Genomic DNA, 23,387 nt, shown 5'->3' on the forward strand with positions numbered 1-23,387 from the left:
TATATATGTATATATTTACACCTACGTATATATGCAGACACGCACATATGTATACAGTATATATATATATATATATATATATATATATATATACACCCACATACATATATACATACATATATATAAATATACATACATACACATATACGTACATATATATACTGTAAATATATATATATATATATATATATATATATATATATATATATATATATATATATATATATATATATATACACCCACATACATATATACATACATATATATAAATATACATACATACACATATACGTACATATATATACTGTAAATATATATATATATATATATATATATATATATATATATAATTTGGATTTTTAGCTTTCAAATGTTGAGAACTGAGAGCTGGAGTTGTAATGGTAATGCATGAAAAATAGAAATATGAACTAGAGTAGCAGCAGTTTCAACAAAATGTTTGACCGACAGCAGCTAGAAGCTTACAGTTGATGACGGTGATCCACACTTTGAAAAAAAAAAGCAATATTTGAGCATTATCGACAAACTAAATGCTTAAAAAAAACAAATTGCAAAGACAAACAAAAGCAACTGTGACAATACTACTAATGCTAATAAAGACTGTCAGCTCCATACATGGCTTGCTGTATTTACATTGTCCTCTGGCAGTAAATGGACATGAAATGATGACATTTAGTGTGAAATCTTAACTCCAACTATTCTAACACCCCTTAGATGCAGTAACAAAAAGGCACAAATATAATAAAAATGTAAATATATATTACTCTACTGAAAAAAGACGTTCATGCTCTCAGAGGTCTGAAGGCTGGCGAGTGCTCACCAACGATCCGCTGCCCGTCCGCGTCCCGCCCGGCGTGGATTGTCGCGTGATCCTGGACGTCTTGGTCACCGTGGTGACGGCCCCTCCTCCCCCGGCGGAGGACACTTCCCGGGTGGTGACGTCCATGTCGGCCGTGTGCAGGCAGAAGGACCCTGAGACGTTGGCCTCGCCCCCCACCTCTCCTCGGCGCTGCGCCTGAGGAGACCCCTCTGGTGTGATCTGGAGGAAGCCTGCCAAAGGACAAAGACAGGACAGGAGGGAAGACAGGAAGGGAAACTTAGTCTTTATAGCAGAAAAAAAAAAGATGTGGTGAGTAGGAAGTTGGAAAATGATCAACATGAAGGAATGAGATCTTACGCCATCTAACGGCTGGAGCTCTTAAAATGAATTATGATTGCAATTTAAAGCATAACAAAAAGCAGAGAAAGACCTCTTTTCTCCAAATACAGGAAAAAGCCAGTAAATTAGAATATTTTGAAAAACTTGATTTATTTCAGTAATTGCATTCAAAAGGTGTAACTTGTACATTATATTTATTCATTGCACACAGACTGATGCATTCAAATGTTTATTTCATTTAATTTTGATGATTTGAAGTGGCAACAAATGAAAATCCAAAATTCCGTGTGTCACAAAATTAGAATATTACTTAAGGCTAATACAAAAAAGGGATTTTTAGAAATGTTGGCCAACTGAAAAGTATGAAAATGAAAAATATGAGCATGTACAATACTCAATACTTGGTTGGAGCTCCTTTTGCCTCAATTACTGCGTTAATGCGGCGTGGCATGGAGTCGATGAGTTTCTGGCACTGCTCAGGTGTTATGAGAGCCCAGGTTGCTCTGATAGTGGCCTTCAACTCTTCTGTGTTTTTGGATCTGGCATTCTGCATCTTCCTTTTCACAATACCCCACAGATTTTCTATGGGGCTAAGGTCAGGGGAGTTGGCGGGCCAATTTAGAACAGAAATACCATGGTCCGTAAACCAGGCACGGGTAGATTTTGCGCTGTGTGCAGGCGCCAAGTCCTGTTGGAACTTGAAATCTCCATCTCCATAGAGCAGGTCAGCAGCAGGAAGCATGAAGTGCTCTAAAACTTGCTGGTAGACGGCTGCGTTGACCCTGGATCTCAGGAAACAGAGTGGACCGACACCAGCAGATGACATGGCACCCCAAACCATCACCCAACCATGCAAATTTTGCATTTCCTTTGGAAATCGAGGTCCCAGAGTCTGGAGGAAGACAGGAGAGGCACAGGATCCACGTTGCCTGAAGTCTAGTGTAAAGTTTCCACCATCAGTGATGGTTTGGGGTGCCATGTCATCTGCTGGTGTCGGTCCACTCTGTTTCCTGAGATCCAGGGTCAACGCAGCCGTCTACCAGCAAGTTTTAGAGCACTTCATGCTTCCTGCTGCTGACCTGCTCTATGGAGATGGAGATTTCAAGTTCCAACAGGACTTGGCGCCTGCACACAGCGCAAAATCTACCCGTGCCTGGTTTACGGACCATGGTATTTCTGTTCTAAATTGGCCCGCCAACTCCCCTGACCTTAGCCCCATAGAAAATCTGTGGGGTATTGTGAAAAGGAAGATGCAGAATGCCAGACCCCAAAACGCAGAAGAGTTGAAGGCCACTATCAGAGCAACCTGGGCTCTCATAACACCTGAGCAGTGCCAGAAACTCATCGACTCCATGCCACGCCGCATTAACGCAGTAATTGAGGCAAAAGGAGCTCCAACCAAGTATTGAGTATTGTACATGCTCATATTTTTCATTTTCATACTTTTCAGTTGGCCAACATTTCTAAAAATCCCTTTTTTGTATTAGCCTTAAGTAATATTCTAATTTTGTGACACACGGAATTTTGGATTTTCATTTGTTGCCACTTCAAATCATTAAAATTAAATGAAATAAACATTTGAATGCATCAGTCTGTGTGCAATGAATAAATATAATGTACAAGTTACACCTTTTGAATGCAATTACTGAAATAAATCAAGTTTTTCAAAATATTCTAATTTACTGGCTTTTACCTGTAAGTTGAGGTAACATTGTAAGTCCAAATATAACTGATGTTAATGTTAAAATTTGTTTTAAAAGTGGACCAAATCAAAGTTAGACCCATGTAACAGAACTGTGGTCAAACTCGAAGATACCATTTCAAACAAAGTGTCTTATATGACACACCTGCACACTAATGCTCCTACCTGTGGAGTGTGGCTTCAGGGTGAACTTTGGGGCCTTGAACCAGGGGGAAGACTCTCCCTCTTGGGAGTCTCCTTCGGTGTCCGTCTTGCTCCAAGTTTGGACCTTTGCTGAGCTGAACTCCACAGTATAACCAGAAGGAGACCGGGAACCGTCTCTTTCCAGCTTTTCTGTCCGAGAGAGTGAGACAAGTTCCCTTGGAGAGTCCTCGTGGAAACCTTCGAATGAAATATTGTGGGGTTTTAGCTGCATTCCTGCAGGGTTTTGCTCAACTTCTCCTGGTGATGAATGTTGAACAACTTTGCTTCCTCTTTCCAGGTTGGCGTCAGCTGCAGTCTTCTTGCCGTGAGGAGACGTGAATTCTACCTTTGGATGTCTGACCTTGCTGCTCACTGTGCTCGTGTCCGCTTTAAATACCTTGTCAGGACTTGAACTTGAATTGTCCGCCTTGAGAGCGACGTCAGCTGACCATGATTTTCCAGGACTCACTGTCACTTCAGGAAATCTAACAGTCCCTCCCTGTGTGACAGAAGTTTCTATTGACTTTGTTTGTATCTTTGACATCTTCAGCTTGGTGTCACCTGTAGATCGAGTAACGTCCTCTGTTCGTGGTGGATTTGCTAAAACAAAAACCGCTTTCTTCACTTTAGGGATTTTGGGGCCCTCGTATCTGATCTCTGGCCCACAGAACTCCATCCTTCCTTCAGGGGAGGACATGGCGGGTAACGGAACACCAAATTTGGGGATTTTGATCTTCTTTTCTTCCTCTTCATCCTGTGATGTGCCGATGTCAAAGTCTATGTCTGGAATATTTGGTAAAACTATTCCTCCTTCTTTCCCCACACTGGCTGAGCCACTTGGTAACGTGACACCTTCCATTTTGATGTTTGGACCTTCTGTGTGTCTATTGTGGTTGTCCTGCTCAACATTTTGGGATATCTTTACACCACCACCATTTGTCTTTTTTGGCATTCCAATATTAAACTTAGTTCCTTTCACTTTTGGCCCTTTGACTTTGCCACTGGCTTCAGTTGAGGCCTCTCCTTTGCCAAGTCCTAAACCCAGTTCCAGGCCTCCTTTAGGAGCTTTGATATCAAGTCTTGGCATCTTCAGTTTCAGACCTGTTCCCTCAACATGCACATCAGCTTCGTCTTTGTTGCCCGTGTCTTGTTTGGCTTTACCAAGACGCAGATCAACGTTCACATCTGGTGATTTGACTTCTGTGTCCACTTCAAAATTTGACACATCAACTGGCGGTATTTTTAACTTTCCCTTGATTTCAACTTCTGATTCTTCAGTCTTTAAAGGTTTTACTTTCGGCAGTGACACGTCCACATCAGGAATGACTTTGTGAGGGATTCTAAACTTCCCCCTTTCAACTTCAGCTCCAGCATGACTTCCTGCCATTTTGCCTGCCTTCCCTTTAGGTAAGGATATGCCAACATCAGGCATCTTGAATTTGGCTCCCTCTCTCTCATGACTGAGATCATATCTTATTTTTGTATGATGATGGTCTGATACATCCACCTCTGCTTTGGGAAGAAGAACCTCAGTTTCTGGTGATTTGGAGGCTGGTAGTGACAGCTCTACTGAGGGCACCTTGACCTTAGCCTTTGTTTCAAGGTCACCACCTGGCTTTCCAAAATCTATGTCTTTTGAACCAAATGCTGGCATGGAGAATTTTGGTAGTTTGATGGTGACATCAGGTGCGTGAAATCGACCTTTCCCTTCCATGTCGGCCTCTGGGAGTTGAACATTTGATTGAGGAAGGTCAACTGCCCCCTTTTTTAAGTTAACATCTAATTCAGGACAAGACACTGATACATCTGCGTCTATTTTGGATGTTCCCCAGGAGGGCTTTTTGAGTTTATTTTTTTTCCCCTTTATGTTTTTGTCTAAGTTCAACTCCATGGATGGTGCATTGAGAGAAATATCCCCCTCGCTGCTTTGCCCTGATATATCCAACTTTCCACTCTTGGATTTCCCACCAAATCGGGGAAGAGTTAAGCTTGGGACTTTGAGAGAAACACTGGGTAAATCAAAGCTTCCCCCTGAAGAAGGCCGACTTCCCTCAGCCTTTAGAAGCGCCACTTCCACATCATCACCTTTTGGTTTGGAGATGCCAAAGTCTAGATCCACCTTTGGAGCGGAGATGTCCACTGTTGGCAATTTAACTGTGTGAAGTTTAAGAGATGAATCTGGACCTTCTACGTTACCTGTCTTAATGTCCACACCTTTTACGTCAAATGTGGCTGGACGAATATCTGCTTCCGCTTCTGGAGATTTAATTTTGGGAAGGGAAACATCAACACTTGGCATGGAGACCTTTCCACCTTTGATGTCAGGACCTTCAATGTTTATCTCAGGACCTTTTGTTTTCATTTTAGGAAGAGAAATATCAACAGAGGGCATATGGAACTTTCCTCCTTTGTCAACATGTCCTTCAATTACCATTTCTCCTTCTGCTTTTCCTTTGAGAAGCGAAATATCAGCGTCTGGTATTTCAACCTTTCTGCCAAAGTCTGGACCTCTTATTTTAACGCCACTCTCTGGAAGATTCACCTTTGGCAAAGAAACATCAATTGTTGGCATTTTGTACTTTCCTTCTTTCATTTCTGGACCCACAACATCCAGGTCAGCTTCAACTTTTCCTTTTGGCAGTGAAATATTCACACTTGGCATTTCAAATTTTCTTTTGAAATCTGGTCCTTCTAAACTGGGATTTAATTTTGGGAGATTGACTTTTGGGAGAGAAACATCCAATGCGGGCATTTTTAATTTTCCTCCTTTGACATCAGGACTGTCAATGCCAAAGTTTCCCTCAACTTTTCCTTTGGGAATTGAAACCTCAACATCTGGCATTTCCATTGTTCCTCCTTTAAGGTCTGGACCTTTCAGTTTGATACCACCCTCTGGAAGATTGACTTTTGGTAAAGAAACATCAAATGTTGGCATTTTGAACTTCCCTCCTTTGATATCAGGACCTTCAATATCCAGGTCTCCTGTAACTTTGGGAAGAGAAACATCAACACTTGGTATGGGCACCTTTCCACCTTTCATGTCAGGACCTTCAATGTTTATTTCAGGACCTTTTGTTTTATTTTTTGGAAGAGAAATATCAACAGAGGGTATATGGAACTTTCCTCCTTTGTCAACATGTCCTTCAATTACTATTTCTCCCTCAGCCTTTCCTTTGGGAAGTGATACATCAACATCTGGCATGTCAATCTTTCCTCTAGAATCTGGACCTCTTATTTTAACACCACCGTGTGGAAGATTGACTTTTGGCAAAGAAACATCAAATGTTGGCATTTTGAACTTTCCTCCCTTCATCTCTGGACTCTCAACATCAATGTCAGCCTCAACTTTTGCTTTTGGCAGAGAAACCTCCACACTGTGCATTTCAATATCTGGTCTTCCCAAACTGGGATCAAACTTTGGGAGATTGACTTTTGGTATAGAAACATCCAATGTTGGCATTTTGAATTTTCCTCCTTTGACATCAGGCCCTACAATGTCAAAGTTTCCTTCAATCTTTCCTTTGGGAAGTGAAACGTCAACATCCATTTTTTCCACTGTTCCTCCTTTGAGGTCTGGACCTTTTAGTTTGATACCACCCTCTGGAAGATTGACTTTTGGTAAAGAAACATCAAATGTTGGCATTTTGACTTTTTTCCCTTTGGCATCAGGACTTTTAACATGCAGGTCTCCTTCAACTTTGGGAAGGGAAACATCAACACTTGGCATGGAGATATTTCCACTTTTCATGTCAGGACCTCCAATGATTATCTCAGGACCTTTTGTCTTCATTTTAGGAAGTGCAATATCAACCGAGGGCATATGGAACTTTCCTCCTTTGCCAACATGTCCGTCAATTCCTATTGCTTCCTCTACTTTTCCTTTGGGAAGTGATACATCAGCATTTGGCAATTCCATTTCTCCTTCAAAGTCTGGACCTCTTATTTTAACACCACCGTGTGGAAGATTGACCTTTGGCAGAGAAACATCAAATGTTGGCATTTTGAACTTTCCTCCTTTCATCTCTGGACCCTCAACATCAATGTCAGCCTCAACGATTCCTTTTGGAAGTGAAATATCCACACTTGGCATATTCATTTTTCCTTTGCCAACATCTGCTCTTTCCAAACTGGGATCCAATTTTGGGAGATTGACTTTTGGTAAAGAGACATCTAGTGTTGGTATCTTTAACTTTCTTCCTTTGACATCAGGACCTTCAAGATCAACACCTGTCACAACTTTTCCTTTAGGAAGCGAAATATCTAAATCAGGCATCTCAATCTTTGCATCACTGAACTCTGGACCTTTTAGTTTGATGCCACCCTCTGGAAGACTGACTTTTGGCAAAGAAACATCAAATGTTGGCATTTTGAATGTATCTCCTTTAATACCAGGACCTTCAATATCCAGGTCTCCTTCAACTTTTGGAAGGGAAACATCAACACCTGGCATGGAGACTTTTCCACCTTTCATGTCAGGACCTTCAATGTTTATCTCTGAACCTTTTGTTTTTATTTTAGGAAGAGAAATATTAACAGAGGGCATATGGAACTTTCCTCCTTTGCCAACATGTCCTTCAATTCCTATTTCTCCTCCTGCTTTTCCTTTAGGAAGTGAGACATCAACATCTGGTACTTCCTTATTTCCTCCTTTGAGTTCTGGACTTTTTATTTTGATTCCAGCCTCTGGAAGATTGACTTTTGGTAAGGAAACATCTAACGTGGGCATTTTGAACTTTCCGCCTTTGACATCAGGACCTTCAAAATCCAGGTGTCCTTCAACTTTTCCTTTAGGAAGTGAAACATCAACATTTGGCATTTCCATCTTTCCACCAAAGTCTGGACCTTTTAGTTTGATGCCACCTTCTGGAAGACTGACTTTTGGTAAAGAAACATCTAACGTGGGCATTTTGAACTTTCCTCCTTTGACATCCGGACCGCCAAGATCAACACCTACACCAACCCTTTGCTTGGGAAGGGAAATATCTAAATCAGGCATCTCAATCTTTGCCCCGCTAAACCCTGGACTTTTCAGTTTGATGCCACCCTCAGGAAGATTGGTTTTTGGCAAAGAAACATCAAATGTTGGCATTTTGAACTTTCCTCCCTTTATTTCTGGACCCTCAACATCAAGGTCAGCTTCAACTTTCCCCTTTGGCAGTGAAATATCCACACTTGGCATTTCAATTTTTCCTTTGATATTTGGTCCTTCCACTCTTGGCTCAAACTTTGGGAGATTGACTTTTGGTAAAGAAACATCGAACGTTGGCATTTTGAACTTCCCTCCTTTGATGTCGGGCCCTTCGATGTCAAAGTTTCCTTCAACTTGTCCTTTGGGGAGTGAAACATCAACATCCGGCATTTCCACATAACCTCTCTTGATTTCTGGACCTTTTAGTTCAATACCACCTGCTGGAAGAACAACTTTTGGTAAAGAAACATCAAACGTTGGCATTTGGAATTTTCCTCCTTTGTTATCAGGACCTTCAATATTCAGGTCTCCTTCAACTTTGGGAAGTGAAACATCAACACTTGGCATGGAGACCTTTCCACCTTTCATGTCAGGACCTTCAATGCTTATCTCAGGACCTTTTGTTTTCATTTTAGGAAGAGAAATATCAACAGAGGGCATATGAAACTTTCCTCCTTTGCCAACATGTCCTTCAGTTCCTACATCACCTCCTGCTTTTCCTTTAGGGAGTGAGACATCAACGTATGGTATGTCCACATTTCCTCCTTGGAGTTCTGGACCTTTTAGTTTAATCCCACGTTCTGGAAGATTTACGTTTGGCAAAGAAACATCTAACGTGGGCATTTTGAACTTTCCTCCTTTGACATCCAGACCGTCAAAATCAACACCTCCCTCAACCTTTCCTTTGGGAAGGTTAATATCTAAATTAGGCATCTCAATCTTTGCCCCAGTGAACCCTGGACCTTTCAGTTTGATGCCACCCTCTGGAAGATTGACTTTTGGCAAAGAAACATCAAATTTGGGCATTTTGACCTTTCCTCCTTTCATTTCTGGACCGTCAACATCAAAGTCAGCTTCAACTTTTCCTTTTGGCGGTGAAATGTCCACACTTGGTATTTCAAGTTTTCCTTTGATATTTGGTCCTTCCAAACTTGCATCAAACTTTGGGAGATTGACTTTTGGTATAGAAACATCTAATGTTGGCATTTTGAACTTCCCTCCTTTGACGTCAGGACTGTCAATGCCAAAGTTTCCTTCAACTTTTCCTTTGGGAAGTGAAACATCAACATCTGGCATTTCCATTGTTCCTCCTTTAAGGTCTGGACCTTTTAGTTTGATACCACCTTCTGGAAGATTGACTTTTGGTAAAGAAACATCAAATGTTGGCATTTTGAACTTTCCTCCTTTGATAGCAGGACCTTCAATATCCAGGTCTCCTTCAACTTTGGGAAGTGAAACATCAACACTTGGTATGGAGACCTTTCCACCTTTCATGTCAGGACCTTCAATGTTTATCTCATGACCTTTTGTTTTCATTTTAGGAAGAGAAATATCAACAGAGGGCATATGGAACTTTCCTCCTTTGCCAACATGTCCTTCAACTCCTATTTCTCCTTCTGCTTTTCCTTTAGGAAGTGATACATCAACATCTGGCATTTCTATCCTTCCTCCAAAGTCAGGACCTTTTATTTTAACACCACCCTCTGGAAGATTTACTTTTGGCAAGGAAACATCAATTGTTGGCATTTTGTACTTTCTTCCTTTAATATCAAGACCTTCCTGATCAACACCTGCCTTAACTTTTCCTTTAGGAAGTGAAATATCTAAATCAGGCATCTCAATATTTGCATTACTGAACTCTGGACCTTTCAGTTTGATACCACCCTCTGGAAGGCTGAACTTTGGTTTTACAACAGGACCTTCAATATCCAGGTCACCTTCAACTTTTCCTTTAGGAAGTGAAACATCAACATCTGGCATTCCTATCTTTCCTACCTTGACATCTGGACTTTTTAGTTTAATGCCACCCTCTGGAAGATTGACTTTTGGTAAAGAAACATCAACCTTCGGCATTTTGAATTTTCCTTCTTTGATATCAGGACCGTCAATATTCAGGTCTCCTTCAACTTTGGGAAGTGAAACATCAACTCTTGGTATGGAGACCGTTCCACTTTTCATGTCAGGACCCTCAATGTTTATCCCAGGACCTTTCGTTTTCATTTTAGGAAAAGAAATATCAACAGAGGGCATATGGAACTTTCCTCCTTTGCCAACATGTCCTTCAATTGCCATTTTTACTCCTGCTTTTCCTTTGGGAAGTGAAACATCAACATCTGGTATTTCCATAATTCCTGCTTTGAGTTTGTGACTTTTTACTTTGACTCCACCCTCTGGAATATTGACGTTTGGCAAAGAAACATCAAATGTTGGCATTTCAATCGTACTTCCCTCAAAATCAGGACCTTTTAGTTTGATGCCACCTTCTGGAAGATTTACTTTTGGTAAAGAAACATCCATTTTTGGCATTTTTAACTTTCCTCCTTTGAGATCAGGGCCTTCAATAGCAAGGTCTCCTTCAGCTTTTCCTTTAGGAAATGAAACATCAACATCTGGCATTTCCATCTTTCCTCCAAAGTCTGGACCTTTTAGTTTGATGCCACCTTCTGGAAGACTGACTTTTGGTAAAGAAACATCAAACTTTGGCATTTTAAACTTTCCTCCCTTCATCTCTGGACCTTCAATATCAAGGTCACCTTCAACTTTTCCTTTAGGAAGTGAAACATCAACATCTGGCATTTCCATTTTTCCTCCAAAGTCTGGACCTTTTAGTTTGATGCCACCTTCTGGAAGACTGACTTTTGGTAAAGAAACGTCGAACTTTGGCATTTTAAACTTTCCTCCCTTCATCTCTGGACCTTCAATATCAAGGTCACCTTCAACCTTTCCTTTAGGAAGTGAAACATCAACATCTGGCATTTCCATTTTTCCTCCAAAGTCTGGACGTTTTAGTTTGATGCCACCTTCTGGAAGACTGACTTTTGGTAAAGAAACATCAAACTTTGGCATTTTAAACGTTCCTCCCTTCATCTCTGGACCTTCAATATCAAGGTCACCTTCAACTTTTCCTTTAGGAAGTGAAACATCAACATCTGGCATTTCCATTTTTCCTCCAAAGTCTGGACCTTTTAGTTTGATGCCACCTTCTGGAAGACTGACTTTTGGTAAAGAAACATCAAACTTTGGCATTTTAAACTTTCCTCCCTTCATCTCTGGACCTTCAATATCAAGGTCACCTTCAAGTTTTCCTTTAGGAAGTGAAACATCAACATCTGGCATTTCCATTTTTCCTCCAAAGTCTGGACCTTTTAGTTTGATGCCACCCTCTGGAAGACTGACTTTTGGTAAAGAAACATCAAACTTTGGCATTTTAAACTTTCCTCCCTTCATCTCTGGACCTTCAATATCAAGGTCACCTTCAACTTTTCCTTTAGGAAGTGAAACATCAACATCTGGCATTTCCATTTTTCCTCCAAAGTCTGGACCTTTTAGTTTGATGCCACCTTCTGGAAGACTGACTTTTGGTAAAGAAACATCAAACTTTGGCATTTTAAACTTTCCTCCCTTCATCTCTGGACCTTCAATATCAAGGTCACCTTCAACCTTTCCTTTAGGAAGTGAAACATCAACATCCGACATTTCCATTTTTCCTCCAAAGTCTGGACCTTTTAGTTTGATGCCACCTTCTGGAAGACTGACTTTTGGTAAAGAAACATCAAACTTTGGCATTTTAAACTTTCCTCCTTTCATCTCTGGACCCTCAACATCAAGGTCAGCTTCAAGTTTTCCTTTAGGAAGTGAAACATCAACATCTGGGATTTCCATTTTTCCTCCAAAGTCTGGACCTTTTAGTTTGATGCCACCTTCTGGAAGACAGACTTTTGGTAAAGAAACATCAAACTTTGGCATTTTAAACTTTCCTCCCTTCATCTCTGGACCCTCAACATCAAGGTCAGCTTCAAGTTTTCCTTTAGGAAGTGAAACATCAACACCTGGCATTTCCATCTTTCCTCCAAAGTCTGGACCTTTTAGTTTGATGCCACCTTCTGGAAGACTGACTTTTGGTAAAGAAACATCAAACTTTGGCATTTTAAACTTTCCTCCCCTCATCTCTGGAACTTCAATATCAAGGTCACCTTCAACTTTTCCTTTAGGAAGTGAAACATCAACATCTGGCATTTCCATTTTTCCTCCAAAGTCTGGACCTTTTAGTTTGATGCCACCTTCTGGAAGACTGGCTTTTGGTAAAGAAACATCAAACTTTGGCATTTTAAACTTTCCTCCCTTCATCTCTGGACCCTCAACATGAAGGTCAGCTTCAAGTTTTCCTTTAGGAAGTGAAACATCAACATCTGGCATTTCCATTTTTCCTCCAAAGTCTGGACCTTTTAGTTTGATGCCACCTTCTGGAAGACTGACTTTTGGTAAAGAAACGTCGAACTTTGGCATTTTAAACTTTCCTCCCTTCATCTCTGGACCCTCAATATCAAGGTCACCTTCAACTTTTCCTTTAGGAAGAGAAACATCAACATCTGGCATTTCCATTTTTCCTCCAAAGTCTGGACCTTTTAGTTTGATGCCACCTTCTGGAAGACAGACTTTTGGTAAAGAAACATCAAACTTTGGCATTTTAAACTTTCCTCCCTTCATCTTTGGACCTTCAATATCAAGGTCACCTTCAACTTTTCCTTTAGGAAGTGAAACATCAACATCTGGCATTTCCATTTTTCCTCCAAAGTCTGGACCTTTTAGTTTGATGCCACCTTCTGGAAGACTGACTTTTGGTAAAGAAACATCAAACTTTGGCATTTTAAACTTTCCTCCCTTCATCTCTGGACCTTCAATATCAAGGTCACCTTCAACCTTTCCTTTAGGAAGTGAAACATCAACATCCGACATTTCCATTTTTCCTCCAAAGTCTGGACCTTTTAGTTTGATGCCACCTTCTGGAAGACTGACTTTTGGTAAAGAAACATCAAACTTTGGCATTTTAAACTTTCCTCCTTTCATCTCTGGACCCTCAACATCAAGGTCAGCTTCAAGTTTTCCTTTAGGAAGTGAAACATCAACACCTGGCATTTCCATCTTTCCTCCAAAGTCTGGACCTTTTAGTTTGATGCCACCTTCTGGAAGACTGACTTTTGGTAAAGAAACATCAAACTTTGGCATTTTAAACTTTCCTCCCTTCATCTCTGGACCTTCAATATCAAGGTCACCTTCAACTTTTCCTGTAGGAAGTGAAACATCAACATCTGGCATTTCCATTTTTCCTCCAAAGTCTGGACCTTTTAGTTTGATGCCACCTTCTGGAAGACTGACTTTTGGTAAAGAAACATCAAACTTTGGCATTTTAAACTTTCCTCCCTTCATCTCTGGACCCTCAACATCAAGGTCAGCTTCAAGTTTTCCTTTAGGAAGTGATACATCAACACCTGGCATTTCCATCTTTCCTCCAAAAGCTGGACCTTTTAGTTTGATGCCACCTTCTGGAAGACTGACTTTTGGTAAGGAAACATCAAACTTTGGCATTTTAAACTTTCCTCCCTTCATCTCTGGACCTTCAATATCAAGGTCACCTTCCACTTTTCCTTTAGGAAGTGAAACATCAACATCTGGCATTTCCATTTTTCCTCCAAAGTCTGGACCTTTTAGTTTGATGCCACCCTCTGGAAGATTAATTTTTGGTGAAGAAACATCCAATGTTGGCATTTTGAACTTTCCTCCTTTGAACTTAGGAACTTCAATATCAAAGTCACCCTCAACCTTTCCTTTGGGAAGTGAGACATCAACCCCTGACATTTCCAGCTTTCCCCCCTTGAGTTCTGGACCTTTTAATTGAACACCACCTTCTGGAAGATTTACTTTTGGCAACGAAACATCCACTGTTGGCAATTTAAATGTTCCTCCTTTGACATTAAAACCATCAATATCCAAGTCTCCTTCAACTTTGGGAAGGTCAATGTCCAGGTCTTTGCTTTTGGGAAGAGTCTGGTCCACAGTGGGTAATTTAAACCCTCCTTCAACATCTGCTCCTTTGAGACGAACCTCTCCTTCATGTGGTTTGACGTTTGGCAGGGATACGTTAAAATTAGGCAGTTTGAACTTCCCATCTCCGCCGACGTAAACGTCCATGTCTATGTCTCGAGTCTCGGCTTTTACTTTGGGCGGGGAGACGTCTACAGAAGGCAGACTGAACTTCCCTGCACTTTGTGAACCTTTAACTTTCCCATCAGAGGATCCCATCTTTGATAAAGAGACATCAAGTGTGGGCATAGCAATTTGCGGTCCTTTAAAAGTGCCCTCTACCTCATCAGGAAGTCTGCCAACATCCAGCTCCAGGTCAGGCACTGAGATGTCCTTGCCAGCTTTTCCTTTGACTTTAGGTAAAGAAATATCCACGGAAGGCATGTTCATTGAAGGAAGGTCTGCTTGTATTTTTGGTTTGTTGACATGTCCTTCTATCCCACTTCCTGCTTTCATTTCTACTTGAGGAACTTTTACCTTGACACCATCATCGTTGTCATTCAAATGACGTGAGAGTCTCACTTTGGGAAGTTTTATCTTTGGCATTCTAAGTTTACCATCTCCTTTTCCTGACTCTACTTCAACTTTTCCCTGAGTGGCTTCAGCTTCTAGTCCTCCGACCTTCCCTTTTCGAGCTTTAATTTCCACTTTTCCCTTCCTGGTGGGCAAAGCAGCCTCAGCTTTGCCGGAAGGAAGAGCAAATTCTACATCAGGGGAAGTAAATATCGCCCCTTTCTTCTCTTGACCAGCAGACAGACTAAACTCCACCGATGGAGGCTGGATGTTCGTGTCTGGCTTCTTCAGCTCCACAGATCCAGACTTGGTCTGTGGAAAGCTAATTCCAAACGTGTGACCTTTTGCTTTGCTCTTTACTTTAGCTCCAGGAATCTCAGCTCCCTCCAGCCGTCCAGTGTCCTCTTTTCCTCCAGTGTGAGTTTTTGTCTTAATGCGAGGAAACCTGAGGAGACATTGTCAAATGACTCAAACGGGCCAAAAACAATTGGGGAACACATAAACTTTCCTTTGGAAGATAAGTTAACTTTTCCCATGTGCTCGAATTGATATAATCAGTTTATTAGAAGTAGATAAAGTACAAGAAAGATTTTTTATAGAACACATGAGGCATTCATACAGGGGAACTGCCAAAAGTTACTTTAAAGGGGGTCATATTAGGATTTTCTTTCTACATTTAAAACAATTCCTTGTGGTCTACATAACATGTAATGGTGGTTCTTTGGTCTAAATGTTGCATAGCTTATGTTTTACAGACCATCTTGAGGATGGGCCGTTTTGTGGGCGGTCTTATTTACGTGCTTCTACTTCGACCGCATTGCCGGCAGTAAGTCGGACACGTTTCCAGTGAGGGTTGGACTTCGCCAAGGCTGCCCTTTGTCACCGATTCTGTTCATAACTTTTATGGACAGAATTTCTAGACGCAGTCAAGGGGATCAGGTTTGGTGGCTGCAGGATTAGGTCTCTGCTTTTTGCAGATGATGTGGTCCTGATGGCTTCATCTGGCCAGGATCTTCAGCTCTCACTGGATCGGTTCGCAGCAGAGTGTGAAGCGACTGGGATGAGAATCAGCACCTCCAAGTCCGAGTCCATGGTTCTCGCCCGGAAAAGGGTGGAGTGCCATCTCCGGGTTGGGGAGGAGATCTTGCCCCAAGAGGAGGAGTTCAAGTACCTCGGAGTCTTGTTCACGAGTGAGGGAAGAGTGGATCGTGAGATCGACAGGCGGATCGGTGCGGCGTCTTCAGTAATGCGGACGCTGTATCGATCCGTTGTGGTGAAGAAGGAGCTGAGCCGGAAGGCAAAGCTCTCAATTTACCGGTCGATCTACGTTCCCATCCTCACCTATGGTCATGAGCTTTGGGTTATGACCGAAAGGACAAGATCACGGGTACAAGCGGCCGAAATGAGTTTCCTCCGCCGGGTGGCGGGGCTCTCCCTTAGAGATAGGGTGAGAAGCTCTGCCATCCGGGGGGGGGGAGCTCAAAGTAAAGCCGCTGCTCCTCCACATGGAGAGGAGCCAGATGAGGTGGTTCGGGCATCTGGTCAGGATGCCACCCGAACGCCTCCCTAGGGAGGTGTTTAGGGCACGTCCGACCGGTAGGAGGCCGCGGGGAAGACCCAGGACACGTTGGGAAGACTATGTCTCCCGGCTGGCCTGGGAACGCCTCGGGGTCCCACAGGAAGAGCTGGACGAAGTGGCTGGGAAGAGGGAAGTCTGGGCTTCCCTGCTTAGGCTGCTGCCCCCGCGGCCCGACCTCGGATAAGCGGAAGAAGATGGATGGATGGATGGATACTTCGACTGCGTCCCTCCCCCATCAGCCATGTTGTAGTTTTTAGCACTTCCATATGGAGTCCACTGACAGATATAAGTTTGAACTATATGCTACTTTGTATTACAAATAGCAACAGCGGAGGATGCATGTGCATGCACGAGCCAGTCTGCCCCACAACAAAAGGATAGAAAAAAAGAAATAACTTATTGACTACAGCATAGGACTACATTGGCGGACTCGTACAAAGCTGTTTGGGTACATTTCTATCATATATGGAGATATTCCGTGATATATTCCCTCATAATTGGGAAAAACGTCACAAATTGGGAAAAATTCCTCGTTTGGAGGAAATATGAAGGAAAGCAAGACTGTTTTATAAATATCTTCGCCATGCCTCCATGGTTTGGTGTCAAATACCTTAAAACAGGGGTGCTCACACTTTTTCTGCAGGCGAGCTACTTTTCAATTGATCAAGCCGTGGGGATCTACCTCATTCATATATATCATTTATATTTACTTATTTATGAAATATATGTTTTTGTTAACAAGTTAAAGGTGTTTAATGATAATGCAAACATGTTTAACACATATAGTTAATATTGTTAAAAAATTAAAGGTGTTTAATGATAATACAAGTATGTTTAATACATATAGTTAATATTGTTAACAAGTTAAAGATGTTTAAAGATAATACAAGCATGTTTAACACATATAGTTAATATTGTTAATAAGTTAAAGGTGTTTAAAGATAATACAAGCATGTTTAACACATGTAGTTAATATTGTTAATAAGTTAAAGGTGTTTAAAGATAATACAAGCATGTTTAACACATGTAGTTAATATTGTTAATAAGTTAAAGGTGTTTAAAGATAATACAAGCATGTTTAACACATGTAGTTAATATTGTTAATAAGTTAAAAGTGTTTAAAGATAATGCAAGCATGTTTAACACATATAGTTAATATTGTTAAAAAATTAAAGGTGTTTAATGATAATACAAGTTTGTTTAATACATATAGTTAATATTGTTAACAAGTTAAAGGTGTTTAAAAATAATGCAAGCATGTTTAACACATATAGTTAATATTGTTAACAAGTTAAATGTGTTTAATGATAATACAAGCACAGTTAATATTGTTAAAAAATATTGTTAAAAAATTAAAAGTGTTTAATGATAATACAAGAATGTTTAATACATATAGTTAATATTGTTAACAACTTAAAGGTGTTTAAAGATAATACAAGCATGTTTAACACATATAGTTAATATTGTTAACAAGTTAAAGGTATTTAAAGATAATACAAGCATGTTTAACACATATAGTTAATATTGTTAACAATTTAAAGGTGTTTAAAGATAATACAAGCATGTTTAACACATGTAGTTAATATTGTTAATAAGTTAAAAGTGTTTAAAGATAATGCAAGCATGTTTAACACATATAGTTAATATTGTTAAAAAATTAAAGGTGTTTAATGATAATACAAGTTTGTTTAATACATATAGTTAATATTGTTAACAAGTTAAAGGTGTTTAAAAATAATGCAAGCATGTTTAACACATATAGTTAATATTGTTAACAAGTTAAATGTGTTTAATGATAATACAAGCACAGTTAATATTGTTAAAAAATATTGTTAAAAAATTAAAAGTGTTTAATGATAATACAAGAATGTTTAATACATATAGTTAATATTGTTAACAACTTAAAGGTGTTTAAAGATAATACAAGCATGTTTAACACATATAGTTAATATTGTTAACAAGTTAAAGGTATTTAAAGATAATACAAGCATGTTTAACACATATAGTTAATATTGTTAATAAGTTAAAGGTGTTTAAAGATAATACAAGCATGTTTAACACATATAGTTAATATTGTTAATAAGTTAAAGGTGTTTAAAGATAATGCAAGCATGTTTAACACATATAGTTAATATTGTTAACAAGTTAAAGGTGTTTAAAGATAATGCAAGCATGTTTAACACATATAGTTAATATTGTTAATAAGTTAAAGGTGTTTAAAGATAATACAAGCATGTTTAACACATATAGTTAATATTGTTAATAAGTTAAAGGTGTTTAAAGATAATGCAAGCATGTTTAACACATATAGTTAATATTGTTAACAAGTTAAAGGTGTTTAAAGATAATACAAGCATGTTTAACACATATAGATTCCTTTCTTTCATGAAGACAAGAATATAAGTTGGTGTATTACCTGATTGTGATGACTTGCATTGATAGGAATCAGACAATGGTGATGATAACGTCCGCATTTTTGAATGGTGGAGAAAAAAAGTCCTCCTTTCTGTCCAATACCACATGAAAGTGGTTGGTTTTTGGCATCTTATTTGTCCAGCTTCCGTACTCCTTTGTATACACTTTACAAGAAATACATTGTCGGCAAACTCCGTAGCTTGCTAGCTTGTGCACGCCAGCTTTCTGAGACTCTTATTTTGTTAGCGCAACTGTGCAGTCGGTCTTTGGAGTTTTGACGACAGGTACGGCGCCAGAGTCTGTTGAAATAAAGTGTTTCTCGCCTTCCAGTCGGTAATTTTAATGAGCTCTCAGAAGACCCTCGGGTGCCGTGAATGTCAATCAAGTGACGAAAGTGACGTCATAGTGAAGATTTATGATCGCTCATTTTTAGGACTATTTTTTTTAATGCCTGGCTGGTGATCGACTGACACACCCTCCGAGATCGACCGGTAGCTCGCGATCGACGTAATGAGCACCCCTGCCTTAAAACAATGACTGAATCTGCAAAAGGATCAAGCTTTAGCCATCATCAAAACGTTACTGACAGTACAAGCAACGTTTCATAAGAATGTTTCAATGTATAATGTAAGAAAACTAAAGTAATGTAGGACTCTTTACCCTTTAAAGATGACTAACCCACACATAAAGGAGAGGAAACCGGAAGTTGTAACCTAAAAGAATTAAAGCCTTTTGACGTATTGACAGTTCTGTATTGAGCAGTCATCTCTTGTTCCATGTTTATCATCACAGTTTTTCTTTTTGCCATCACAACATTTCTATGGTGGTATCACACAAAAGCCAAATCATTTGTGGGGTAAAACCTGTGGATCAGAGGTTCTCAAACTTTTTTTCACCAAGTACCACCTCAGAAAAAAATTGTCTCTCCAAGTACCACCAAAATTGGAATACAGTAGCATATTATAAGTAGTAACAAGTATATTTAATATTTGTGCCACTGTAACAATAGACATACAGGTAAAAGCCAGTAAATTAGAATATTTTGAAAAACTTGATTTATTTCAGTAATTGCATTCAAAAGGTGTAACTTGTACATTATATTTATTCATTGCACACAGACTGATGCATTCAAATGTTTATTTCATTTAATTTTGATGATTTGAAGTGGCAACAAATGAAAATCCAAAATTCCGTGTGTCACAAAATTAGAATATTACTTAAGGCTAATACAAAAAAGGGATTTTTAGAAATGTTGGCCAACTGAAAAGTATGAAAATGAAAAATATGAGCATGTACAATACTCAATACTTGGTTGGAGCTCCTTTTGCCTCAATTACTGCGTTAATGCGGCGTGGCATGGAGTCGATGAGTTTCTGGCACTGCTCAGGTGTTATGAGAGCCCAGGTTGCTCTGATAGTGGCCTTCAACTCTTCTGCGTTTTTGGGTCTGGCATTCTGCATCTTCCTTTTCACAATACCCCACAGATTTTCTATGGGGCTAAGGTCAGGGGAGTTGGCGGGCCAATTTAGAACAGAAATACCATGGTCCGTAAACCAGGCACGGGTAGATTTTGCGCTGTGTGCAGGCGCCAAGTCCTGTTGGAACTTGAAATCTCCATCTCCATAGAGCAGGTCAGCAGCAGGAAGCATGAAGTGCTCTAAAACTTGCTGGTAGACGGCTGCGTTGACCCTGGATCTCAGGAAACAGAGTGGACCGACACCAGCAGATGACATGGCACCCCAAACCATCACTGATGGTGGAAACTTTACACTAGACTTCAGGCAACGTGGATCCTGTGCCTCTCCTGTCTTCCTCCAGACTCTGGGACCTCGATTTCCAAAGGAAATGCAAAATTTGCTTTCGTCAGAAAACATGACTTTGGACCACTCAGCAGCAGTCCAGCTCTTTTTTTCCTTAGCCCAGGTGAGACGCTTTGCGCGCTGTTTCTTGGTCAACAGTGGCTTGACACGAGGTATGCGGCAGTTGAAACCCATGTCTTTCAAGCGTCTCTTGGTGGTGGATCTTGAAGCACTGACTCCAGCAGCTGTCCACTCCTTCTGAATCTCCCCCACATTTTTGAATTATTTTTTTTTCACAATCTTGACCAGGGCGCGGTGATCCCTATCGCTTGTACACTTTTTCTGACCACAGTTTTTCCTTCCCTTTGCCTCTCCATTAATGTGTTTGGACACAGAGCTCTGAGAACAGCCAGCCTCTTCAGCAATAACCTTTTGTGTCTTTCCCTCCTTGTGCAATGTGTCGATGGTTGCCTTTTGGACAGCTGTCAAATCTGAAGTCTTCCCCATGTTTGTGTAGGCTTCAGAACTGGACTGAGAGACCATTTAAAGCCCTTTGCAGGTCTTTTGAGTTAATCAGCTGATTAGTTTGTGGCACCAGGTGTCTTCAAAATTTAACCCTTACACAATATTCTAATTTTGTGACACACGGAATTTTGGATTTTCATTTGTTGCCACTTCAAATCATCAAAATTAAATGAAATAAACATTTGAATGCATCAGTCTGTGTGCAATGAATAAATATAATGTACAAGTTACACCTTTTGAATGCAATTACTGAAATAAATCAAGTTTTTCAAAATATTCTAATTTACTGGCTTTTACCTGTAGTTTGAATAGTAACACTGTGTTTGAAAATAGGAAAATAGGGAGGTGCTTAATATACAAGATGTGGGCTGTTTTGACTTTAAGGGTTCCAGTGTTTAAAATAGTAACAATTAAGTAGTATATACCGAAGAAAAAAATACCTGATTTTCCTCTTTGCCTTCACTGCAGCGCCACCTTCTGCCTCGTCCAGGTGGCCGCCCTTCCTGTGTTGGAATATCGGGAGGGCAAACTCCACGTCACTTATCTCCAGCCTGGGCGGCGTTCCCTCGATGACCAGCTCCTCCCGACGCTTCTCCTTCAGCCTCTTCAGACCGAAGCGGCCACCTCGCTTCTTCTTGGCCTTGAATGCTTTGGTGCCCTTCACGCTCTCAAACACAGAAAAAAATGGAAACGGTAAACATGCTAACTTCACAGCTACTGACCTTGAGGCCAGAGCAGCCAGCCGCTAGTTAGCGTGCTATGTTGGCGTTAGTGATGTGTGATTTTCTTCACAATCCGATATCGATTAAAATTCAGGCTGGTATCGGCGATACTTTGTGCAAATATACCTATTGCACAGGTGTCAAACTCAAAGCCCAGGGGTCATATCTTGCCCGCCACAAATAATGTGTGTCAATAAAGTACTTCATTTTTCTTCATAAATGTAATATTTCTTGCCATTTTGATAGAAATTTTTTTATCTAATGCATGCAATTGCATGTAGTTTAAACTGTATTATGTGATCATCCAACAAATATATTATTATATTACAAAACATAGGACAACTAAGTACTTTAATAACTAGTTGTCACCATAACTAATGATTTCAACGCAAGTTATTTATCAATTTTTACGTTAAAAAATACTCTATAATAATCAAATTTGTTGGAAATTAGCTAATATTATGAGGCAATTACCGTATTTTCCGCACCGTAAGCCGCCCTGGGTTATAAGCCGCGCCTTCAATGAACGGCATATTTCAAAACTTTGTCCACCTATAAGCCGCCCCGTGTTATAAGCCGCATCTAACTGCGCTAAAGGAATGTCAAAAAAACAGTCAGATAGGTCAGTCAAACTTTAATAATATATTAAAAACCAGCGTGATGTGGGCGCGCATGGAGTCGTATATCAACATGGACGGAGCTGCGTGAAAAAAGCCACCCGGCCTCTTCGCGTAAACTTCCCTTAACCACTCGCTCATCTTTTCTTCATCCATCCCTTCGAGTTAGCTTTTATGATGACGCCGGCTGGAAAGGTCTCTTTTGGCAAGGTCTTCCTTTTGAATATCACCATGGGTGGAAGTTTCTGGCCATTAGCATGGCAAGCTAGAACCACAGTGAAGGATGACTTCTCATTCCCTGTGGTGCGAATATTCACCGTACGTGCTCCCGTTGTATCCACAGTGCGGTTCACAGGAATATCAAAAGTCAGTGGAACCTCGTCCATGTTGATAATGTTCTCTGGCCGGATCTTTTTTTCAGCTATCTTGTTTTTACAATATGCACGGAAAGTAGCCAGCTTTTCTTGAAAGTCTTTAGGCAGTTGCTGTGAAATAGTAGTCCGCGTGCGGATGGAGAGATTGCGTCTTTTCATGAACCGGAAACCTGTCGCTTAGTAGGAGCCATTTTGTGGTCTTTACAGATGTAAACACACAAAGGAAATGAAACGTAATATCCGCGCGCTTCTTCTTCTTCTACGGGGGCGGGTGGTTGCTTACAGTAGAAGAAGAAGGGCTTCCTGTTCTATGGGGGCGGGTGCTTACCTTGGCGGTTGCTTGCGTAGAAGAAGAAGCACTTCCTCTTCTACGGGGAAAAAAGATGGCGGCTGTTTACCGTAGTTGCGAGACCTAAACTTTATGAAAATGAATCTTAATATTAATCCATATATAAAGCGCACCGGGTTATAAGCCGCACTGTCAGCTTTTGAGTAAATTTGTGGTTTTTAGGTGCGGCTAATAGTGCGGAAAATACGGTACACATTTTTATTCATATATATTCACCGTTAAAAGGTTGAAGGCAGCTATAACTGCGATGTGGCTGTCAATGGGTGGGGGTGGGGTTTGGTGGTAGCGGGGGTGTATAATGTAGCCCGGAAGAGTTAGGGATGCATGGGATTCTGGGTGGAGGAGTTCAAGTACCTCGGAGTCTTGTTCACGAGTGAGGGAA

The 23,387-nt window shown here is 40.5% G+C and overlaps 1 protein-coding gene across 3 annotated transcripts in view; it reads right to left on the reverse strand.

The window, feature by feature from the left end:
- Window positions 1-341: 341 nt before the first annotated feature.
- Window positions 342-23,387, reverse strand: part of prx (periaxin) — a 69,696-nt gene continuing 46,650 nt past the window's right edge. For all 3 annotated transcript variants that reach the window (XM_061972193.1, XM_061972192.1, XM_061972194.1), the window contains exons 7-9: window positions 21,384-21,610; window positions 3,045-15,070; window positions 342-1,068 (exon numbers count right to left, since the gene is read on the reverse strand). In XM_061972193.1, the coding sequence (XP_061828177.1) occupies window positions 809-1,068; window positions 3,045-15,070; window positions 21,384-21,610 (12,513 nt within the window). In that variant the 3' untranslated portion in view covers window positions 342-808. The remainder of the gene's footprint in view (window positions 1,069-3,044; window positions 15,071-21,383; window positions 21,611-23,387) is intronic.

This window comes from Nerophis lumbriciformis, linkage group LG17, assembly GCF_033978685.3.
Source record: "Nerophis lumbriciformis linkage group LG17, RoL_Nlum_v2.1, whole genome shotgun sequence".
NCBI lineage: Eukaryota > Metazoa > Chordata > Actinopteri > Syngnathiformes > Syngnathidae > Nerophis > Nerophis lumbriciformis.